Source organism: Thalia democratica, chromosome 3, assembly GCF_965202585.1.
Source record: "Thalia democratica chromosome 3, ktThaDemo2.hap1.1, whole genome shotgun sequence".
NCBI classification, from domain to species: Eukaryota; Metazoa; Chordata; class Thaliacea; order Salpida; family Salpidae; genus Thalia; species Thalia democratica.
In genome coordinates this window covers 98,429,726-98,455,686 of record NC_139167.1, presented here as the reverse complement: position 1 = coordinate 98,455,686, position 25,961 = coordinate 98,429,726, and the positions used below count along the sequence as shown (strand labels likewise).

Sequence of the window (25,961 nt, the reverse complement as noted above, 5' to 3'; positions counted from 1 at the left end):
AAATAAAGCTACATACAGCTTTTATTATTGTTATTATTGTTGTTATATTGATGGTTACATGACAATTCAAATTCCGACAATTCAAATTCTTAAAAAAATACTTAAAACACTATATCTCAACAAATAATTTAAATTTAAAAAAAAAAATTATATGTAGATTTTATTATAATCTTCAAGCCATTTTTCTTTTTTGCTAAATCTTAAACATTTTTTAAAATCTTTTAAAATTACTAAAAATAACTATGTTTTTTACTTTATTTAAGCTGTATCTCAAAAATTTTTAATTTTTTTATAAAAAGAAAAAAAATGGCTTGTAGATATTAATATGACCTACATATATATTTTTTTATTTTTGACAAATATACACTACTTTTTTATTTGTGGCCGTTTCAATTTTTCTTTAAGAATTTGAATTGTCCGAATTTGAATAGACGTGTTTTTCGTCTTTCTTATTATATTGATTTTAAAATTTAACTAAAATTTAAACTTTACCTTAAACCCAGTCTTAATATTAAAATTTGATTTGTTTAGTTCTTTAAGTAAAAATTTTGAGTAAAAATTTTGTTTTATTTTAATTTAATTATTCAAATGCTATTTTCCATGACTGTCACATATCTTTTTTTAGATTTATTTAAGCACTGACGCGGTCTTTGACCGAAACTTAGTTTGTAAAACAAATTCTTAAAAGAATAAATTCATTATTTCTCCTCCAGTAGTTGAGATCTCTCTATTTGTTTTCTTAAAACCAAAACATATAATACTATTTTATATACTTTAAAGCCTTCAAATAGACCTAAACTCAATGCATATAAACGTAAATATTAAATTTTAATGTAAAAATCTATAACAGATATGAATACACATGTTGTTTAAAATATCAATATTTATCAACATTTACATACAAATTTCAATATGTAAATATCAAAGGTTCATCAATCCAATAAATCTTATTGTTGTTGCTTTCATATATATTTAGACATGAATAGACTTCAATATTTAATATTTACTCAAGAATATATTTCAGTGTTTTGTATTTACTTATAAGGCTAGACCATTCAAAAGTGTAAATACATTGTATACAAAAATATATTTGCTTACTATGATGGAAAATTTTTTGTACAATTATTTATTAAAGTATTTATATGACGCCTTAATATACAAAACTCATTAAGTATGTTTGCTTGAATATAATGTTATTCGTTAAGTAATATACATAATTAAGGGAGATTAAAACAAAATTTTCTGTCCATATATAAATGTCTGCTAGCTTTACTAGTTGAAGTTAATATTTCTATATTTTATGGTTTTTGAATAAGGTTTGTATACAAATCGGTTACATGACAGTTCAAATTTAAACAATTCAAATTTCGACAATTCAAATTCTTTAAAAAAACTTAAAATACTATTTCTCAAAAAATAATAAATAAAAAAAATAATAATATATATATATATGTTGATCTTATTGAAGTCTACTAGCCTCTTTTTTTTTTTGCAAAATTTAAAATATTTCTTAATATGTCTTTAAAATACTAAAAGTAACTATGTTTTTTGTTTTATTTAAGCCATATCTCGAAAAATACTTAGTTTGCATAAAGAAAAAAATAGCTAGTAGATATTAATAAGACCTATACATATATTTTTTATATTTGACAAATATACATTACTTTTTTAGTTGTGGCCCTTTCAATTTTTTTTAAGAATTTGAATTGTCTGAATTTGAATAGTCGTGCAACCATACAAATCATTGAAACTACTATGGTTTTTTTTAACTAATTTTTTTTAGCTCATGTTAAGGTAAAAGTTGAAGCTTAAAAAAGTGTTCATATATATAAGTTAATCAATCAGGGTTGCCAAAAAACTTAGAATCCTGGAAAAATCTTAAATTTTTAACAGTTTTTTTTTTCAAATTTTGATACCACTCAAAAAATCAATCATATAATTTTTTTTTGGCATCATCAGGTTTTATTTATAAAAAACACATTTAAAGTATCTTTTAAATGTTGTTATACTATTTAACACAGTTTTTTACCTTAAACTTGGCTTTAAACTGAATTAAAACCCTAAAACAGGGTTTCCCAAAGTGGGCCAAGTTGCATCCTTGGGGGCCACGAGCAGCAAAGGGGTAAGAGGGGGGGGAGCACTAAAGTTGCCACAAGGGGGCCATGAGGTCATAATTGAAAGTTACACTCGATATTCTGTGAGTTGATGAAGAGCAAAAAGGTCTTAGGTGTTTTTAATGGTAGTATTTAAACTTATACTAGATATTCTGAAGTTGATGATGAGCAAAAAGGTCTTAGGTGTTTTTAATGGTAGTATTTAAACTTATACTAGATATTCTGAAGTTGATGATGAGCAAAAAGGTCTTAGGTGTTTTTAATGGTAGTATTTAAACTTATACTAGATATTCTGAAGTTGATGATGAGCAAAAAGGTCTTAGGTGTTTTTAATGGTAGTATTTAAACTTATACTAGATATTCTGAAGTTGATGATAAAGACGAATATAAAGGTCTTAGGTGTATTTAAGGGTAGTTTTAAAACTTATACTAGATGTTTTCGAGTTGTTGATGAAGAGCAACATAAAAAGTTTTAGGTGTTTTAAAGGTATATTTTTGAGTAATCTCGCTGGAGGGGGCCATAGCTTTTTTAATTTCTCTGAAGGGGACAATTTGAAAACAAGTTTAGGAAAATCTGCCCTAAAACGTGTACCTTTAAAAACCTGGAGGAAATTTCTCAAAAAATTTTTACAACCCTAAGTTAGTACTAAATTTAAATGTTATTATTTTAAATAAAGTTTTTCGTTTACATGACAATTCAAATTCGGACAATTCAAATTCCGACAACTCAAATTCTTAAAAAATAATTAGAAGACTATATCTCATAAAATAATTAAAATTTGAGAAAAATAAAAAATGCTTATGTAGACCTTATTAATATCTACAAGCCACTTTTTATTTTTTGCAAAATCTTAAATACTTTTTAAGATATTTTAAAACTACTAAAAATAACTATGTTTTTTACTTTATTTAAACCATATACCAAAAAGTATTCAATGTTTTGCAAAAAGAAAAAAATTGCTTGAAGATATTAATAGGACTTACATATGCATTTTTTATATTTGACAAATATACACGACTTTTTTAGTTGTGGCCCTTTCAATTTTTTTTTATGAATTTGAATAGTCGTGCACCCATTTTAAATAAAGGTTTTCCTATAAAATTTTCAAAACTTAATGATGCATCAAAAATATTTATACTAATAAATGTTTAATCCAATAAAAATATTTTAGTTTCGTTAAATCAGAACAAGCTAACAAACTTAATAGCTTTATAATTATTTTATAGTTTTCAAACTGATATGTTTAAACTGTAAAAACTTTTAATGAAAGTTATAAATGTAAAATTACATGAAATATTTTGCACGTAATTCCTTACGTTTGTATATCCAAGATTATACAAAGTTTATAAAAAACTTTATACAAGCAAATAAGTTAAGAAAAAGTTTACTCAAGCTCTGGTTTTTATTTAACAGTAACAATATTTATGTAAAAATTTTATTTAGTAAAGGAACTTATTTAAACAATTTGTTATATAGATGGTACCAAAAAACATTTTCTGTCAATTAGAAAACTACAAATTAGTGTACTGTGTCTTTTAAAAGAGATGTTTAATTCTAATGAATTTTTTATAAGGAACATTCCTACACTTTACTTAAATAATATAATTATATAAACTTTTTAGGAATAAAAGGAACTTGTTTAAAATGTTTCTTTATTACCTGCTGAAATTAATTATGCGTAAAAACAGTTCCGTCAGCATAATTAGTAAACTACAAAACATTTTTATTGTTTTTTACAGTTGATATTTGATTCTAATAAATGTCTAATAAAAATTTTTTTGAAAAAATTTATGAATGATCAAAGAAATGTTTCGGAGAATATTTTTTTGATGTACGTTAATTTCACGCTACTGTAGATAAATTGACATTTCAAATCAATTTAAATTTCATTTCTCAAAAATATATACAAAGTTTTTGTGAGGTCTTTATTATGTGAGTTCTTCGTGGTTTTAACGTTAGTACTAAGTTTTAAAAATATATTTTAGTTTTAAAAAATGCTAAAACTAAGTAAATAGTATTTAAAAGTATAAGTACAGGAGTCAGCAAATTAAGTTTTATGAATGATTAATTACTACTGAAATTTTATTGACTAAAAGCTTTCACTGTGACTCGTTATAGTTTTTCTTACAACAAGTAAGTTAGAAGACTGGCTGAAAGCTTTTAAAAAGCTTTATTACAACGTAGTTGATATAAATCAATTAATACTTTATACAATAATTCCTAAACAAAACCGTTATATCAGCTTAGCTTAAAGTGCGCATGTTAGGTGTGAAAGACTCTTAGAAATGTACTTTTAGTAATGTTCATTTGATTAAAAGTATAAATAAAAAGGGGTCGGGTCAAATATGGAAAGATACACTTTTGCAATAAAAAAGTTATAGAAAAATAAAAACTATAAAATTAAATCTATGAAAAAATACCGACCAAGTGTAAGAGTTAGAGGTAACAGTGTTGGTAAAAATAAAAGAATAAATGAAGAACTACTTCTACTTAAGATAAAAATAAAAAAAATTTCTTTGCATCAGAGTCTCCGTGCATATTTGACGCTAACCTAAATAAAAAATATGATATTTAAAAAAAATAATTTGTTTTTGAAATTTGTACTGGAAAACTAAGGTCCGCCTTTTAGCCTGTAAGAACTCATTAAAAAATGTACCATTAATGGTAATTAAGAATCGGGTTTCCCTAAATTGGCCATTACAGAAATTTAGGGGGTCGTAACCAACAAAGGGGCTAAAGAGGCCACAATTTGAAACTTACACTTACTTTTGATATTCTGGAGTTGATGTTAAAGATAAAAAAATAGGGTGGGGATAGTTTTATTATTTCTTTAAAGGGGTCTTTGTGAAAAAAAAGGTTGTGAAACCCTTATTTGTATGAGCTTTTACCACAAGGAAAGCAGGAAAGTATATAGAACCATATTGAAAATTTGAAACATACATAATACTTATAATAAATGTTCAACAGGAAAGTTAGACGTTCGCTTCATAGGTTGCAAGGACCTTCTAGAGAATGTACTTTAACATTACACATATAAATTCTATACATTATAACATATAAATACAATTGTACATGAATTGTTACCAAATTGTTTACTAACAACAGGCAAGCTAGATGTCAGATTAATCGGTTGCAAGGACCTTCTGGAGAACGTGCCCGGTCGAAGTAAGAACTCGTCGTATCAGCTTCCGATCAGCCAATCAGAACGAAGCAATACTTGGATGAGGGGAACCTCGAAATCGCTGAAGAGCAACAAATATGTTGTTAAGCCAGATGATTTGTCAAGTTAGTAAAAATATATAGTATATTTGTAATTATTTAGTTTTATTAATTCGAAATCGCTGAAGCAATAAATATGAAGCAACAAATATGTTGTCAAGCCAGATGACCTATCAAGTTTGTTTATTATATTTAATATATTTATTTATATATGTTAGTAGCAACAAATATGTTGTTAAGCCAGATGATTTGTCAAGTTAGTAAAAATGTGTAGTATATTTGTAATTATTTAGTTGTATAAGTTCGAAATCGTTGAAACATATATTTTATTGAGCCAGGTGAGTTGAGTAGTTAGTTTAAAATTTTAATTTTCAGTTAAATTTTAATGTTACTAAACCAAAGAAGAATTATGAAAATGTTGTAAACCTGGTGAGCTTTCAAGTTGGTTTATCAATAATTTTTTATATATTTTCCTACTATACTGCTAAATTGTTGAGGAACAATAAATATGTTGTGAACTCAGAGGATTTGAATCGTTAGTAAATGAATAATAGTGTTTTAAATAAATAAAGTGTTTAAGTCCAGAGAGGTTGTGTAATTGTATAATTAAATAATTTATTTACTAATTTTCACTGATAAAGTGACATCAGTTTTGAAATTAGACTTAAAACAAATTAAATAGAAATTATTGAACATCTTTATTTAATTTTATTGAATATACAATAATCATTCTACAGACGAAGTAACAGCGGTATTGAAGCTGGACAACAAGCAAATCGGACAGACAAGTTGGAAACCTTCCAATTCAAATTGTTGGAACCAGCAGTTTCTTACTGATTTAGACAGGGTTTGTATTATTTTATATATAACTAAAAAAATGTTTTTGAATAGTGAAATTTATAAAGTATTTTGCAAGTACAACTACATTTCTCCATATTTTGTACATTTTTATTTTGGCATAAATCTTCATAAAAAGCTTGTTTACTCTAATTTTTTTAAACAAATGTTAAAGTTAACAGATGTTTTTAAAATTAAGTTAAATTATAAACAATACTGATTTTAATAATTTATATTAGGCACGTGGATTATAAACATTATACTGAAAAAATAATTAATGTTTTTCATTAAATAGATATTAATGTAAAATAAACTTTTTAGGCGCGTGAATTGGAAATATCAATATATTGGAAGGACTGGCGCGGAATGAATTCAGTTAAGTTCGTCAGATTGGAAGAATTTCTCGACAATAAGAAACATTCGCTAACATTACCGATGGAGCCACAAGGATTATTATTTGCAGAGGTTTTTATTATTTAAGTTTTGATAGTATAAAATATTAAGTCACATTACTAATGAAATCACTGGGGTTACTTTTGCTGAGGTGAACATTATATATTTAATTAATTAGTTTCTTGATAATAAATAACATTCACCAACTTTTCCTGTGGATTCTCAGGTTTGCCGAGGTAAATATTAGTTTATAAATGTTTTTAAATTTAAATTTACTTACATTACTAATACTGTTCGCGGCTCACTATTGGCAAATGTAGGTTTTATTATTACTTGGTTTTAAATCTTTATTTATATAGTTTTACTAGCATTGTGTATGGAGCTTAAACTGCCATTATTTTCAGAAATGAGGTTTTCACATTTTTCTATTAGCATTTTACTTACAAGTTCATTAATATTACCGATTAATATTACTATTTGAACAACAAGGATTATTTTTTGTTGTACTATATTTGTTGTATCATATTTTATAAGAATTTTTATATTATTAGAGTTATTCAAATATTTCTATATTTAAAAAGCACAACTGATTTTTTATCCCTTCTTAAATGTTAATTTAGACTTTTAAAGAAATTTACTCCTCTATACCCTTTTAACCATTCTTAAATGTTAATTTAATTTTTCAAGAATTTATAATACATTGGCATTCGCACGCTTGAATTATTTCAGTGGAAAGTAAAATATTTACTGAATTTTAATAGCATAAACAATGATGTTAGCTCCGGAACTAATTATGCCAATCATAAAATTAATAAACTTAATTTACTTATAAACATTTACGACTAATATACCGCGAAAAGTAACTAGTATAAATAGTTATGATGTCGTGCAATTCTTATAAAAAAAAATCTAGATTTTTTTGCAAAATTAACGTACATAAAACCTTAATTGTGGCCTAAAACGTTTATACTTTTGTGAAGCTACTTTAGTTAAAAATATTTAGACTTACAGGTTATATGTATAAATCATACATAAAATAAAAATTTATACCTAAAATATGTATATGTAATTTGTATTGAAGCTATTTCAGTTTTAAAAAGGTTAGGTTACAGGTTATATGTGTAAATATAATATTCTAAAGAAAAATAAACGTATTTTACACAATACTAAGTGTCTTTTTTGAAAAATTACTTAATTAAAATTACAAAATTTGCATTTTTTTTAAACCTATTCAAAGTTTAAACAGCTAAACATTTTTTTTTCCAAAAAACTAATTATCTCTTTTAATGGATGGATATATTTAGCAAATAAAAAGTAATGTATGAATAAATAAATTCGTTGAAAGACGAATTTCACGGTTCAGTGATTTTGTCAAAACTTTTCTCGCGTTAATATAATATTTTATTCATTTTCGATCACTTTTTCAACCTTTAAAATATATAAAGCAAATTTGTACTTATTGTATATCTTAAGAGGTCTGTGAAAGTAATACGAAATAATTTAAAAAGAATATTTAGATTAAAATTTATTTATTTAAAGTTATAAAAATATTCATGAAAGCTAATATAGTAATCAACAATAAAAGCAGTTATCTTTGAATTTAAAATTCTCCAGCTGAACTGTAAGTTGAGTTGGTAAATGTTTTAATAATTTATAATTTTCCTGCAAAGCTAGAAAACTAGTTGAATTTTTAAGAAAAAGTATTTTCTTTTCTAGTATTTTAACGTAAAAGTTAATAGAGTATATTTTTTATGAATTGTTTTGAACCCGAAAAATAACTACAATATTTTTTTTTATTAACAATAATTTTTCTTACAACATAAAACATCTCATATAAATAGAATTAAACAATTAAAAGCAGTTTAATTTAGAATAGAACAACTTTTAAATACATTATTTTTACTAATCAAAATAATAAGAAACCTAGTTACAAAATTATTTATTTTTAATCTCCTGCTTGCATAAACTTTTATTTCCTAACAAGTTGTAAACTTTAAGTGAACTTAACTAATCTCGTGTAAAGAAACTAGCTGAAAGTTTCTTGTAATGTTTTATAAATAACTATTATCACGATTATGAAACATTTCTTTATATAGACAACATTTTAAAACATGATTCTTATGTCTAATATCATGCATTTACATATTAGATAAAAGTAGATCAAAATTAATTGTTTTTTTCTAAGTTAACCTAATTTTTGTTTAAATATATATTTAGTTGAATTAAATTTACATATAAAGTGTTATTACTTTTATGTTTTAAGATATGTTTTATTGGAAAAATAAGTTATACTTTTAATTACAGACAAAATGTAAATTTTAAGGTTTTGTATATTTAAAATTAGTTTTTTTACACACCACATGTAAGGAATTAAATTTATTTTTAAATTAATTTACATCAATATATAAATCTGTGGTGATTAAAAGTGTTTATTAAAATTTATTTAAACTTTTCTTGATTGCACATAAAAACTTATAACTATCATTTGTAAAATTAGTCATTGTCTAGTTTTGTCTATTTCATCATAAATACAGCATAGTTTTTATTATTATACATTTTTTAAAGTGATTGAAAAAAAATTAAATATTAATATAAAAAAATTTATAAAAATATTTGAAAATTCTTTAATGCTGTTTGTAAACTTTATCAGTTAAATTTTTTATTACAAAAAACGTTTTATACTCATTTAAGTTTAAAAATATTTTCCTAAAAACTAAAGGAGTATGTACTAGTTAAACAGTTTTTCATCTTTTTTCGTATTTGAATAAGTATTTCATATATGCATTTAACTACGCAATATTGAGCTAAAAAACTTTGCGTTTAATGTTTTTTTAACATTCAAAAACATCTAACCTTGAGAAGCATCAAATTTTTTTTAAAATGATTTCAAAAGTATCAGAAAAACTTGGATAAATGTACAAAGGTCATATGTTTATTTACCATTTTATCAATTTCTTTATCTCGTATTTTAATCTTCAAGATAAAAATGTTGATTGAAAATTTTTGAGCGACATTTTTTACACTGCCTGTATGTTATATTTGAAAAAAACCTATACTATTCGAATATACTTTTTATTTAAATTATAATTCTATTTAGAATTATATAAATGTCATATTTTAAATATAATTCAATTTTAAGTTGATATACTGTATAAAAAACAACCATTGCGGCCGATAAACATTGTTCTTAGTAAAGCTAAATTGTAATATTTTTTTGCTTCAATGTTTTACAACTTATACTATACTGTTTTAGTTTGAAAACAATTGAATACTTTTAAACAAAAATAATATATGATTACACAAATTTAATTAGAAAATGTATAGTGTTGAAAACCTTTACTTTTAAAGTGGACTTAAAGTATTATTGACAATAATTTGATTACAATTATAGTCGGTTTTTATGGGAAATTAATTTGTTAAAGTATCTAATCAACTTAAGTTTCAATTGCTATAGTCATAAACCAATAGTTGGTTTATATTTAAGCACTTTATATATAGCATATTAGTTATTATATAAATATTTTCATAGTATTTATTCAAGATACATGTTTTAAACTTTAATATATTTTATACTTTTTTTTATTTCAAAATTAAGAAGAACTGATTAATTTTTTTTTAATAATTTTAAAGTAAAAAAATGTTTAGAAATTAATAAGAAAATGCACAATAATTGTTTATTTGCGTAAAAAAATAAATAGAAATTTAACTAAAATAGCATTATTACAAATCCTTAGATCCCAATTTCTTATAACCTTTTGATAAAGTTTTTCATCATAATGTACAGAAAGTATCTTTAACTTAAAGTTAGGGTTCAATTAAATATTTTTAAGAAAATAAAAAACAAGTATTTTAAGTATTTCCAGGAAATTTTGCAACTTTTCTGCAGCTAACACTCCTTTTTTATTTAAAATGTAATTTCTTTTGTGGTAAAGTAACTGAATTTTAATGAATTGCAATTCTGGTGTGTAAATAATTCAGCAAAATTAAAACTGCCCTTCGTAACTACGTTTTAAATTTCTTTTGATCTTCAGAAAAAATTATAAATTTCTTTTGATCTCAGAAAAAATTATAAATTTCTTTTGATCTCAAGAAAGTTATAAAATTCAATTTGATCTTTTTATAAGACAATAGTTTTCATTGTTATTAGATGTCATTAAAAAAATAGAAATAAGTTAGAAGTTGAAGTTTTTTTGTTTTATAAACATAATTGTCGACATTTCTTGTTAATATTTTTTATTCCGTGTTTAAACTTATCAGTTACATTAAAAATATAACTAGATGTTAAAAAATGTGTGTATATATATATAATGTTTGATCTTTTTATATACAGTCGTCTCATTGTTACCAGAATTATTAAACTAAGTTTGTTTTTAGGGTTAAAAGTTAAACACAATTTAACTTAATAAACTTTAAAGATCTTTTTTAATTTTAAACAATGTTACTTTTTTAAGTTGTATATTTATCAACTAAATCGTTTTTAAATAAAAGAATTAAAGAACAAAACTTTAATAAAGTAAGTAGTGTTATTTGTTTAAATTTTAAAAACTGTAAAAACTTAAATTTCACTTGAACTTAAAATACCTTGCTATGCTTCATTTTACTTACAATGTATTTCTTTGTTTTACAAATCTTTTAAACAATGTAAGCATTGTAGTAAGTTGAAATTTCGATTAGTTTGAAATTTAAACGTTTGAAATTTAATGGTTTTTTTTATGTTGGTATTTTTTAAAAAAGTTGTTTGAAAAACGTTAGTTTGGATTGCTAAAATGAAGCGTTTTACATAACTTTAAAAGTATAGTAGCATTATTTAAAAATGTAATTTATTGTTAATTTTTTGGATTTTTAATTAACTTGTGTACATTTTTTTGCATTATTTTGTATTTTTTAATTCGTGTAATATATAAAAGCAAAAACATTTCTTGTAAATCAAGTTTCAGTAATTATTAAAATAGCTAAATTTGATTTATATCAATAGTCTGCCTAATATTTATTTTGTGTAAAGGTTCCAGACAATGCTTTGCGGAGACGTTGAAAACAAATAAAAAGATAAAAATAAAACAAACAAAAATATTTATATAAAATAAATCTTTTTATTTGAACAAGAGACAGTATTCTTTGTTATGTAAGCTTCTGTTTTAGTTGTTTACACAAAAAAATGTTTAACTTTTAAGTTAGCTGTTTTAAAGTGTAAAAAAAAACAAGTAAAAATTATTAAATCCATTACAGATCAATGTTCTAGAATTTTTTTTTTGTGCAAACATTTTAATTTTAACGTTTATACAAGAGTTTGTGTTTAACAAAAATTAGTTTTTACTTTGAATATTTTCCTACATAAATGTTAACATACATATTAAAAGAATACATTTCATTTTGAATTTATGCCAATGTGGTGAACTTGAAAATTGTGTTCTGGCTCAAAATAAAATTCAAAATAAACATTAAACAAAATTTGTGAAAATAATATTCAAACTTAACTCTAGTTGTTTCAACTGTAAATCAAAGTCAATATTTCCCTGTTCCAAGTTTCAGCTCGCATAAGTTGTAAAAAGTCCAACATATAAAGTAAATAAACATATTAAAACATTCAAAAATTAACTTTTAATCAACAAATACTCCAAAAAAAATTAAAGATGTTTATGAATCTGTTGTAAGTTGAAAATATTTGTAATTAATTAACTCTTCAGGTTACATTCAGCAATCCAACAATCGTAAGAAGGCCGAAACTGCAAAGGCAAAAGCGAGTTTTCAACATTCATGGTTCGTTTTTGTATAATATTTATAAATATCTGTTATAGAAAAATTTAAAAATTTACAAAAATGTTACATATATTTATATAACATTAAAGGGTATTCCTTAACACCAGTAATATAAAAATAATTAAAGGAAAGTGATTAGTTTATTAAAACTTACAGATATCAAAAAAATAAATATTTTCTTGTAAAAAGGCTAGGTGGTCCAAACAATTAAAGTTTAATAAATCAAAATAAAACTTGTAAAAATACTTTTATTAGTAATTGTAAATATGTGTTTTTTTACAAATTATACACAAAATATTTTTTATAAAAAAACTTGATTGAACTAAATCTCCTAACAAATTTGTAACAACTTAAATAAAACCTCATACACAAGGTTAACAAAGTATTTAACACTTATAAAAATTTGATCCATTTTCTAGTTTTTACCACATTATCAACATTTTGCAATTTGAAACCTATGTAAATTTTTATTAACAATATGTACTTAATGTTTTGTAAATAGAAACCAGCTAGTATAAATATTACTGAAATAGCTTTAATGTACTAAAGGTTAGTTAAGTTTCAGTTCAGTTTTAAGTATCTGTATTAATGAGAACTAAGTTTTGCTCTTAAATTTAGTTTTTGTTTTTAAATACATATCTACTATTTTATCTTAAAGGGAAAATTTTGTCTAAGATTCCATTAAATAAATTAATTGTCATGTAACATATCTTTAATACCAAGTTTTAAAAATCGAACTTACTTAGTATAACTGAAATGGTTTAACAGTTTTTTTAAGCTTTCTTTTTTAATTCGCTTAGATTAAATGTACAAATGCTAATAGTAAACAATAACTAATAATTGAAATAAAACAAATAGTTTTCATATACATTAAAGGTTATTCAAGTTTAATTGTAACGCCTCTTCAATATTAAGCTCTGTTGTAGCTTTTGAAAACAAAAACAAACTAAATACTTGTGTTGTTTTTAAGCTTACAACTTCTAAGTATATTTACAAAAAAACCATGAACTATTTATAATGCCTCTTTTTTTCAAACTTTATAATAAAACAAAACGTTAAGTATTTAATGAAAATAAAACTAATAAAAATAAAACAGTACTGAATTTCATAATAATAATATTTTATCTATAAATGTAGAAAACTTTACTAAGTGAACTAACAATACTAAAAAGTTTACTAGTAATTTACAATAACAAAAAGTTGATTAAATATTAGTATAAAATCTTCTTTTACAAATAGTTTTGTAATAACAAATGTTTGTGTTTTTAAAAAACTTTAGACTTCCTCTTTTTAAACACTTACAAACAAAATCCATTTAGCTGTTAAGTTAAAACAACATTAGGTTCACTGGTTTTGTTTTGATAAGAATTTTGTAAGTGTTTCTATCTTTGTAACTGTGATTTAATTTGTATTTACAAGTAGCAGATTAGGATAAGTATTTAAAAGAAATTCTTAAATTAATTAACTTAATTCAGTTATAAATTAACTTAAATATTTTAAAAGTTTTACCTTATCTAAAGCAGGTTTGCATAATGAATCTAAAACTTGTCATTTTAAAACACGCTATAAAACATCTATATATGCTTAAAAAAATAAAGTAATACAAAAAAAAACACTTAAATTAATCAGTCTATTTTAAATTATGATTAATAATAAAATCTAAAAGAGCTAAAGTTTTATTAAATAATCTTACTAACTACATTTATTTACTTATTTATAACTATTATAACAAATATTATATAACTATATTAACATTATAGAAAAGAATTCGTATAAACCTAAGTTGATGTTTAATTTAAAGCTAATTAATCAAACAATAAATTCAAATCACTCAATAAAGCGCATATATCTTAAATTAAATTCATTCGATTGCCACTTCACGGTCGAATGACTTCTGTCAAAACTCTGCTTTTGTTATTTATTACTCTCATTTATATATAATTACAGTTTAATTGAAAATAATGCTGAATCTTGTATTATAATATTTAGATTTTTAAAAGGAAATTTTTCTGTTAGACAAAGATAATATTTGTTGCAGTATAAATTAAAAACCTCTATTTTTAATAATTTAATTATAAAAATACCAATAAAAACGAAACATATTACATTTTATAAGCAAACGCTATACATTTTTAAACAAAGAAAAAGTAAATTATAATATTTATTACTCATATTTATATATTATTACAAATTAATTGAAAAAATGCTGAATTTTAAGTGATAGAGGTCATATTTTATTTAAAAATAAAATAATTTTACACTCAGATAGCATTATAACATTATTAATCAGAAAATATTTTAATATTATAGTTGTTAGTTTATAAACAAACATGTAAATAAATAGTAAGCTATAAGTTTTCAGTATGAGTTTTCATACAAAATTCATACTTGTAAACTATAATAAATGCCACCCTATTTATAAATTCTATAGAGTTTTTAACAGTACATACAGTCTTGTTTTGACTTTAATTTTTCTACATACATTCTACTCAGTTAGAAAATTTTTCAAAGTTGCAAATTGTACGATTATTATGTTATATAATGTCAGCTTGTAAATACACCCAAATTTCTCTAATTGCAGCGACTTTTATAACCTCCCATTTGATAAACATTGCATGCTTTGCAAACTATATTTAACTTTGTAGCCATAAAAAGAAATATAGCAGGTTTTTTTTTCAAGCAAATATTGGTGTAAACATTCTTATTACATTCTTATTAATTCTAAAATTAAACTTACCCTGATTTAAAATGGGATTTTAATAAGTATAAAATAAACTTTTATAAAAATATATCAATTAGTATAATATTTTAAATCCTTAATTTTAATAAAGACATTAGGTTGCTTCAAATAATTTTTATATCTCGTAATAAAAAAGCTAGCAGTCTAATTTCAAAATTAGTAGTACTAATTAAACATTTTTTTAGAATAATCATTATATTTTTTAGTCAACAAAAAAAAAATTGAGTAAATATTATAAAAGCTAAGTAAGTTTTCTAAGAAATTATGAACTTTTACACAAGTAAACCACTTGTTTAAGTACAATACTTTTATTAGTAAACATTAAAATTACCTCAAAACTTTATGTGAGTAGCATTGCCTTCTGTAGGCAATCTCGTATCTTTGATATTATAATGTAAATAACATAGTTGCCTCGCAAAAGTCACAATCAAAAACGTAAGTTTTTCAAGTTGTGCAATATTTCGAAGAATTGTATTAGTAAACATTAAAACTGTTCAAAACTTTTTCACTTAGCAATGTTTTAGTAGCAATGCCTTCTTAGAAATCATGAATTGTTACTTATACAAACTTATCTCTAAACTTTTTCAAATCAAAATCTAGTAGCATTGCCTTCTGTAGGCGATCTCGTATTTTGTAGTTGTAATATAGCTTTTTTGCTTAAGTCTTAATCATTTTTATAAAAATCAAAAAGTTTTCACAAGCAGGTTACGCAATATTTCAACGAATTATGTCAGTAAACATTAAAAACTTTTTCGTGTTACTTCTTAGCAAAGTGTTAGTAGCATTGCCTTCTGTAGGCAATCTTTTATCTCTGTAGCTTGGAGCTTTTTGTTTCAAGTGCTCATTGTTTATCCGGCTCTTTTGAACATAAAGTGCTTTTTCATAAAATACTGGTGCTTAATAGCTTGCAGCTGTATGTAAAGTTGTAAAATTTCTCAGAATATCCTGTTTTTTATGGTGATTAATGGGAAATAATTGAACTGTTAAGAAATTATAACGGTCTCACATTTAGAATATATCATTTATTTAAAAAAATTTGTTGTATACTGTAACTTATAAATTAAGATTTAAATACATATATAAACACGTGTTTTTTTTTGCTTGTTTTAGCAAATATAAAAATAATAGTTTATATAACTTTTTTATAGTTCCTCTTCGAATGTAAAAAAAAAATTATAGATTTTGAAATTTGAAAGAGTAAGTTCTTTCATTGGCATAAGGGTTTAAAAAAAGCAAGTTTTGAAACATTTTTATCTGAATATCAGTAGAAATACATGTTATTTGTAGTAAATATATAGGTTGTAAAACAGCTTCGCAAAAATGATGCTTTTTACTTGATTAATGGGAAAATAATTAAATATGTTACAAAAGTTTTTTTTAAAGGTTAGGAGCATTGGTAAATGTTGGAAAAATTAAAAAAAGTTAAAATTAATATCTCAAGTTAAATTAACAAATAATAAACAATAAAAAAAATTTTTGTAAAGTATTAATTTATTTAATTTTTATTTAAAATTCCCAAATTTAAGAACTAAATTGTATTACTAGAAACATATAAAAGTTTTTACACAATTTCACAAAGGCATTTTTTTACACGTATCTTCAAAATCTTAGAATTACTTGTAATCTTTTAATTTGCACTTTAGTATGGCGTTTACCGAGAAATAAGTACAAGTTTGTATATCTTTAGGCGCTATTTTAAATGTTAACCTGTGTATTTAAAAGTTTCTGCAAAAATTACCTTAGCTCCTGAAGTTCAAGTATTCTTGTTCAACTTTATTACTTATCTTTGAAATTGCATTTGTTTTTCTCTGTTATCTGTATATTTTAATAAAACACTCATTAACTTATTGAAAGCTAAATTTTTACAAGTTTGTTGTAATTAACCGGTTTTAAAAATAAATTTTTACAAAATATTATAGAAAAAATCTATAAATAAAAGGTCTTCGTAACATTAAATATAAAATTTATTTATTTCAAGAACGATGAAAAACAATTTTAAATAAGTCTAATTTTAAGTTAAATACTAAAATTTTATTTTATTTTGTTCATATATTAGTTTTGTTGATATTTTGTATTTATACTAATTTATTAGAAAACTATGTGATATAGTAGTTAAAAAAAGATAAAATAAATTAACTGTAAATAACAAATTATGTTATTATTAAGTTCAATCTCTCATAATGTTAACACTCGAAGTATAATTTTTTAAAGAAAGTTAATTAATGTTTTATTAAAAGTTATTCTCGTTCAAGTTTTGTTTATTTTATTGTTTTGTAGTTTATTTCAGCTCAATTAATTATAATCATTTCTGGTTATTTAGAAAATAATAGTTTGTATTAATCTTTAGAAAACTATTAAACTTATAAATTTAAAGTTTTGTTTTAGTTTAAATAGAGTTTTATTTACTATAAAATTTATTTAGTTTATGTATTTTATTAAGTTATGGATTTTTTTACCAAATTTTAAAGTAAACTAAATTTATAAGTTTGAATAACTTAAAACATTTAAAAGTTTTTTAAAGAAGTTTGTAACTTATAAAACTTTTATATAAATATTTTATGAACACATACATAACTAAAATGCAGTAACTTTGTTTATGGCATAAATAAAATTAATTATGTATAACAAACTCTAATCGTAGTTGACAGCATGACAAATTTATTATTAATTTACTTCAAACTTTTATTACCTTTTAACAAGAACATTAATAATTAAACTTAATTTTTTTTGTTAAACTAAATTATCTTTTTTCTCCAAACTCGAACATACGAGAAAATTTGTTGATTAATTCGCTAAATTGCTTTGTTACGTCATATAGAGCAAATTTTAAGGTTAAGAAAGACATTTTAGCATTAGATAGTCTAGTGACTCGATTTAATTAATTTTTGCTTTCTATTTCTCCCAATATTCAAATTCAACTACGCATAGTAAGCAACCATTCCTATTTATTTAAACATACCAGTGAACATTTTTACTGAATCAAACTGGTTCAGATTATAAACAGTGTCGTAATATTTCCCAAATTTTAATAGTCATACGTCACTTAGTCACAAGCCATTATTAATATGGTCAATTGATAAAATAAATATCTAAAGTGGATTAGAAAAATAGTTCTAAATATTTTATATTGTAAGGTACCTTTAAAAAGCAAAACAAACTTAAATAAATGTTTCCACTTGGTCATATTAAATTATATTAATAGTTAATATTTTTATAAAACATATAAGGCTTTACAAAAACAAGCCATTATAAATGTCGCTACTTGAATAAACAATAACAAAATAGTAAAGTTGTTAAAGAAAGATAATAATAATAACAAAAATAATAAGATCTAGGCACCAAATTCAAACGCGCCAAAGAAGACAGCAAAAATAATAACTTCAAAAACAATATATAAATGTAATAAATTCTAGATATAAATAAATATAAGAAATATAAAAAATACTAGGAACAATTTGATTTACATTTAATAAAAATCAAAACAACTAACAACAAAAATATTATATTTATAATAAAAATAAAAACAACTAACAACAAAAATATTATATTTATAATAAAAATCATCAGGAACAACATTCAAACGCGCCAAACAAGCTTCAATAAATGTCGCCACTTGGGGTCGCTTGATGGCGAGAGCAGCCAGCAACAAGTACGAGACCGTCCCCGGTAACGACGCCCCTGGCAACCAGGACATCGGGGCGGTTGCTACGCCAGAACCCGTGCTGACGTCAATCGTACACACGGACAAACACAAGTTTGTTAAAATTATTAATTTTTTGTTTTTCAGACGCTTCAAAGTATAATTCGTACAGACAAGACATTTCTGACCAGCTGAAGGGCAAATTGGAACTCAGAGAGCAGGAAAAACCTGGTGTGGACGCGAACAAGTCTGTGTACAGTCAAGATGCAGGCAAATCTGCTCCCAAGTTGTCAAGGGAACCCACTTGGAACCTGCCCAAGTCGCAGAACAGAAAAAGTTCCGTCGAAGAACTCGACAGGTATTTATATTTAAATTGATTGTTGATAATTAATTTTTTTTTTTTAATTGTTTTATTTCATTAATAATAAAATATTAGATTTGTTTTTGGAATATAACCGTATAATAAGATTTATTCAAATTTTACGACAAAAAATATCTAAGCCTTTAATAAAACTTAAGCAAATAAATTTGAAAATAACATTTGATTTAATTTTTATACAATAACTTTAAAAAAGGGCAAATTATTTTTTTCTTGACTTTATTTAGTGATCTTCTTTTTATAAAACTAAATAAAAAATGTTTGATTTTTTCTCTTTAAACTAGATAATAATGATAAATAAAATAAAATCGTTACAATTCTAGAGCCATTGAGGAATTAGAAAAGTTTGTTTAAAATTGCTTGTTTTTATTTGGTGTGAATTTTGATTTATTTGTTATTATTTTTATAATTTAACTAATTTTAACTATGTGAAGTTTTTTTGAGTTTAAGAAATAACCAAAAATACAAAATAATGTTAAACGATTGTTTGTTTTTACAAAAAATAATTTTAAATATATTTAAAATGTTTTAAAAACCATAAAAAATTTAAAATGATTATAGTCAGAGCAAAAGTGTCATCAAAGAACTTGAAGAGTATGTTTTAAAATATTTTGCTTTTTCATTTTAAGTATGGTGTGCTTTTTATTTTGAAATCAACTTTTGTACGAATCGTAGTTGTAATGTTGACAATCATGATTGTTTATCATTTTGAAAAATTGTAAATGAAACTGCTATGTCTATGCTGGTGTACCCATTTGTTTTGTTGATCTTTCATTTTAAGTTATGATTAATTAATTGTTAAAGTTATAATACAGGATTGCCACAAACTCACAGGATATAATGAATTTTTTTTTGATTCAGGCTTACTTTAGGATAGTTTTGTTTTTTATAAAAATCTCAGGGTAGTTTTAGGATTTCTGAAAATCTCAGGCAAGTTTTTTTCTACTTTTTGAATAAGATATAGTAGATTTAGTTTCATTATTTATTTATTATTTGACTAATTTAATTGAAAACTATATTTTTATGATGAAAAGTTTTTTAACTTTTTTAAGGATTTGAAAAAAAAAAAAAACTCAGAGTCACTTAAGGTAGTGTTTAAGGTCACTCAGGACAGTTTTTTTTGACTCAAAGATTGCCATCGCTGCTTTTATAAAAAAGGGTAATTATCACTGTAATAATTATTAAACTTACCAATTAAAAAATGTGGCAACGTTTTGTGTGATTTTTGTTTTAAATTCATTTGATTCATCTATATATATATATGTAAATTTTATGTTTACAGCTGTTAAATAATAACCAATTCTATCTTCATACTTTTTTTATAAATAATTAATTTTTAAACTCCTCTAAATGCTATAGATTAATATTTTCTTCCTGTCATAATGATTCATACTAATCTAGGCAATATTATGTTATTATTTTAGGAGCTTTATTGAAACATACTATTATTTACCCTAATATTAAACTAATAAGCATCAAGTCTGATTGAGGCATACTATTTCAATATTACCTTTAATTAAAATGTTTTAGTACATAATATAAACCATAATATTATATATATATATATTTAAATTAAACTTTTAAATAAAAACTTAAGTAAACTTAAATAACTATTTATTACTTATTTTATTTATAATTATATACATTAACAAATATAATTTAATTGAATCTTATTGGTTGAATGTATATTATCTATGAATTAATAAAATTGGTTGTATATTATATTTATTATCTATAATTTTATTAAAATATATTTTAAGAAATCACGTTCATATGCCTAAGTGGTTGAATATGCAAATTCCATCTCAGTCTTTTAACAGGTGAAAAAAATTAATAAAAACTTGTGATGGTTTAGGGAAAAATATAAATAATGGCATGTATGTTCATTCTTGAATATATACATAATAGCTAGTTATATAAAGATAAAGGCTGGTATAAACATATATAAATATGCAGAAATTAATACAGTTTCATACTCAGATATGAAAATATTCAGCATGTAAACTAACTGACTAAAAAACGGTTGTTTAAATATGTATGTGTATATTTAAACAACAAAACTTACTAATAAAATACTGATGATTTTTTTAGAACAAAAAATTATCTGTGAAAACTTATGGTTTTTTATGATAAACTTAAGATTGTTTACATATTTAATAAAACCTTTCTTAAATTTTTGGTGAAATATACTTTTGAAGACATAATTTAACATATATAAGAATATACAAAATGGTGTTATTATTTAGGTAGAAAAAATGGTTAGATACAAGGGTTTTTCCATAGTGTAAAATTGTGTTTTATATTTTTCAAATACAAGCAATTGGTTTCATATGCCTTTTTCAAGTTGTTTGTGTACTTTTATGACACTTTATTGTTTTTGTAAAGCTTTTTTATTGTTTTTACACCAGTAAACCATTTTCTTAGAAATCAAGACTCTATTAAGTTTTATAAAATTTTATAACATTGGTCATGATTAAAAACAACTGAATTATCTTAATTTTTACTTGATGAATTACGGTTTTGTAATTTAAACTTTTTAATAAAAAAAACATACATACGGACATGTTAGAATTTTTTAGATTCTGGATTTTTACTGACTCTTTAAGCACCTAATTTAATTGAAAACCACCTTAAAGACCTTCATAAATTATTAAAACAGTTTCCATTTAAAAAAATTATAAGAAAATAAGCTTAGTAAACTTCCCTTTAATTCCTTACAATAAAAAATTGTAAAATTAAAAGAATTAAGGAAACTAATTGTTCGTCGCACAACATTAAATTTCGAGTAATTTTAAACGATATAATAAAATTAAGTATTTATGAATCGATTCAGATTTTTTGTTTTTGATTTGGACGTTTTCCAATCAATTTTGAAATTCAAACATTAAAAACTTTTAATTGTACTTTATATTTAAATGGGAATGGGAGCATAAAAAAGTATTAGCCATAAAGTACTACAATTATTAATTGTTACTCGTTATTACTGCTAATACTAATAAAAATATATTTGGTCTGATTTTTTTTTAATTCAATTTGTAAATTTTTTCGCATTTTTGTTTTATATTAGAAGTAAATTCTTAATATTTTACATTTTTAACGTATATAACCAGTAACTCTTATTTTTTTTTCTTGCATTTAAAAAGTATACACTTTATTCTGATGTGATATTTAAATAAATTGTTCATTCCAGTATTTTGTTTTTATCATGTTTACAATTAATCGCGCTTGTTTTTAAATTTTCTTTTGAATTTTTGCCAATTTTTAATTAGTCTATATTCAAAAGCTTTTATTGATTGCCAAATTCATTATGTGTGTATCTTTTAATAAAATTAATCAATAATTTATGTAAACATACAAATTATAACTTGTTGAAAGATAATGAATATTAACAAGGTTATGGCATTTTGATTAAATTATTATTTATCATGCTAAAATTTGTAATGAATATTTAATGAAGTTCTAAAAAGTAATTTTTATACAATATTTTGATAACTTTGTTTTAAAACATTAACATGTTGAAAATACAATATTAAATTAAGTTTTTTATAAAAAGTTTTTACGAAAGTTAATTTTTATTATCTTAATAGAACTGTAAAAACATCATATCTTTTTTAAGGAAAATAAATATTATTTTTTAAATAAATATTTTTTTACAGAAATCAAATTAACAGTTCGCAAAGAACTTCGTACAAAAAAGCTGTGGAGAGCTTTAGAGAAGTAAGTTTTTTATTATTTTTATTATTATTTGTAAATCTTTAAAAATATGACCATCAACTTAGTTTAAACAATAATGTTAAAAAGTTTGTTTATATCAAACTATTTTTTTAATTTATGTTATAATCCTAAAATATACTTTAAAGATTATTAAATAAATAAGAGTAATACTTTATTATTTAAAAGAATAAAAACATTTATTTATATTACACTTTATATTTCACTGAGAAGTCATATTTCATCAAAAAAAAAGACAATTTACTTAGATCTTTTTCTATGTGTAATTATTATTTTGAATTAATGAATAATTAAAAAAATAAAACGAAATCAAAAAAGAACTTCTCTCTACAAAAATCTAATGATTTTTTGACTTTTTTTTATTTTTAATTCAAGTTTTATGTATATATGATAAAATTACTAAATATAATTAAAAACAATAAATATTTAAACGGGTTCTATTTAAACTATCCTTAAAAAAGGTACAAACAAAGTTTTATTTACTTTAGCCCATAAATATAATTTTTGTAAATAAATATAAACCAATTAAACCACACCAAAACAAATAATCAAATCACATAAAGTAAAAGTTTTAATAAAAAAAATAAAAATATTAAACTAATTAGAAATTTGTTCAATCCCGACTAATGCCGAAAGCTCAAAATTAAAAACAAGTTTGAAATAAACAATTAAATTTTATCAACCAAATAAAAAAAAAATAAACAATATAAAATAAATGAATTAGTTAAAACTATTAATAAATAATATGTAAACCGCAAACGACAAAAGTATTATTTGAAATAAGTTGTTAAAATAATTATACGATGAATAACATAAAGTGATAATATTAATGATATTAATAATAAATAAATAAATAAATAAATATAAATGATATTAATAACAATAATAATAATTATAATATAAATGTAGTTAAACAGGAATCATTCAGCAACAAAAACATTATTTTAATTAAATAGTTAAAATAAAGTAAGTTAATATAAAACGAATAATATAAAATAGGAATCATTCAAACCCCAACCGATGCCTCGCACCCAAACGCAGCAACAACAAAAAACAAATTTCATCCAATGGAATCAGCCCTCTTTCAAATCAACCAATCAGAACCCTCCAAAACCCGCTCCCAGGACAATCAGTCAGAGAAGCGTTAAACAACCGCCAAAGTTTGTTTTTTATGTATTTAGTTAATTTAAAATGTATTAAAGTGTATTAAATATTATTAACCAAGCTGTTTCCCTTTTCGTTGTTCAAAATATAATGTCTGAGCATACCTAAAGAATAATCTACTTACTTGATCTAAAAATATAATTCTTTTTTTAAATGTGAACATCAACTAAGTAGATGTTAGTAAAAAATTTACAATAACAGTACTGATAACAAGTACTGTAATTAATAATTAATTACAATATAAATGATTTTAACCGAAAAAACAAGTTTTCAAGTATATTTAAACGTTAAGTAAAACGTTTTTTTACTTTTAAGCTATAATTTTGTAAATGGGAAAATTCATGTTTTTTTGTCTCAAGTAAAAGTTTATTACCATAGACTAAGTCATAATAAGGGTTGTTAGTTTTTGTTAAAACAACTTCAAACGCGTAATGTTTTAAAGTTTTTAAAAAGTTTTTGTAGTTGTAATATTTACAAATTGAGAAATTTTAAGTTGTAAGCTCATTACGTATTTTTTACACTTCCTGGATATACATGTAATAGCTTTGATGGCGATCATTTTTGCAATACTTAAATAATTACGCAATGTTTTTAATTTATTTCGTTTTGAAGTGTTATAAAAAAATTATAACAAATGTTTAACGTAAATTTGTGCTATAATGTAAAATTGTAACTAATTCTATGAACAACTTTGAAGTTTATTAGTTATGATTACAAACATATTACAATTGTTAATACTCTTATAAAAAATTTTAATTTAGAATATTAAAACAAGTATAGACCAAAACATATTTATAAATTTTTATTCAATAAAAATTTAAAAAGAAAATAATTATAGCATTGTACAACTTTTAATAATAATTTTTACAAGAATATGTCACCAAATACGCTTGAAAACTTAAGTGCAAAACTGATGATATAATTCTTGAAACTTCATTTTTGTTTATATTGCAATGAACACTTATACACTGTGACACCAAGTAGAATTATTTTCTCAATAATATAAAATCGTTGGTGCGTTAAAGAATGAAAATTAAGAGTTTTGTTTGAAATATTCTAAATTCCTCCAAAGTGTAAAATTACAAAGATTATATGCGATTATTGTATATATCTGTTTTTACGGTAAATACAACAATATAAATTCTTTATGTTGTTATTGTTGTAAATATTTTATTTAGGTGTTTTAATATTTTCAAGCAACGTGAAATTAACACATTAATCTTCTTTTTAAATGGTAATTCTAAAAACTTTTTAAATATTTGACATTTTATAAAGCATTTAGTTACGAAATTATATACAATTATTTTTTATCAAATAATACGAAGTTTTAAAAAAAAAAGTTGTTTGCATAAGTAGTATACATACTGTAAATAAATTTATTAAAATATTTTGCTTCATCTGCAAATATATATTATGATAACCTTGCTTTTTGATAATTTTGTATTACAAATAAATATACATATACAGTTTTCCAAAATAATTTTATACTTATGTCTTGTAAATTAAATATTATTTTCTGTATATTAACTAGACACTGAAAATTAATTTTATACCAATATTCTTTTAAACGAATACTTAATTTTTTCAAGGCGTAACTTTATTTAGATAAGTTTTTAAACTTTTCTAAAGACAAAAAACCATAAAATTTTTGTTGAATAAGTTCAACTTTTTTGCTCTTCAAAAACTAATATTTTATTTACAGAAGTAATTTTCTACTTAGGTTTTTGTTTAAACCTATTTTTTGTCATGTTATACAAAAAAAAAACATTTTATTTCTGTAAAAAGTAATTTAATACTAATTTGTATATATTTTCTTGCTTTTATTCTGTAAGTTTTGTTGAATAAACTTTTTTAATTATACAACTTAACCAATGTTGCAATAAATATGTGTAAATATTTAAATCTGAAAAAGTATAAATATTAATATAAGAGTTTGAAAAAGTAATTATTAGCTATATAGTAGTTTGAAAAAATAAAGTAACTTT

At 22.7% G+C, this 25,961-nt stretch overlaps 1 protein-coding gene across 6 annotated transcripts in view; it reads left to right on the top strand.

The window, feature by feature from the left end:
• LOC145831548 (serine/threonine-protein kinase N2-like) overlaps nt 1-25,961 on the top strand; it is a 55,046-nt gene that overhangs the window by 15,217 nt on the left and 13,868 nt on the right. Inside the window, exons 7-17 of one of the 6 annotated variants that reach the window (XM_082938833.1) lie at nt 5,221-5,400; nt 6,072-6,181; nt 6,493-6,636; nt 12,249-12,321; nt 18,629-18,815; nt 18,874-19,059; nt 19,404-19,424; nt 19,642-19,674; nt 20,841-20,900; nt 22,737-22,797; nt 23,812-23,972. In XM_082938833.1, coding sequence (XP_082794959.1) covers nt 5,221-5,400; nt 6,072-6,181; nt 6,493-6,636; nt 12,249-12,321; nt 18,629-18,815; nt 18,874-19,059; nt 19,404-19,424; nt 19,642-19,674; nt 20,841-20,900; nt 22,737-22,797; nt 23,812-23,972 — 1,216 coding nt within the window. The remainder of the gene's footprint in view (nt 1-5,220; nt 5,401-6,071; nt 6,182-6,492; nt 6,637-12,248; nt 12,322-18,628; nt 18,816-18,873; nt 19,060-19,403; nt 19,425-19,641; nt 19,675-20,840; nt 20,901-22,736; nt 22,798-23,811; nt 23,973-25,961) is intronic. The other 5 variants (XM_082938834.1, XM_082938836.1, XM_082938835.1 and 2 more) reach the window with 5 other exon arrangements.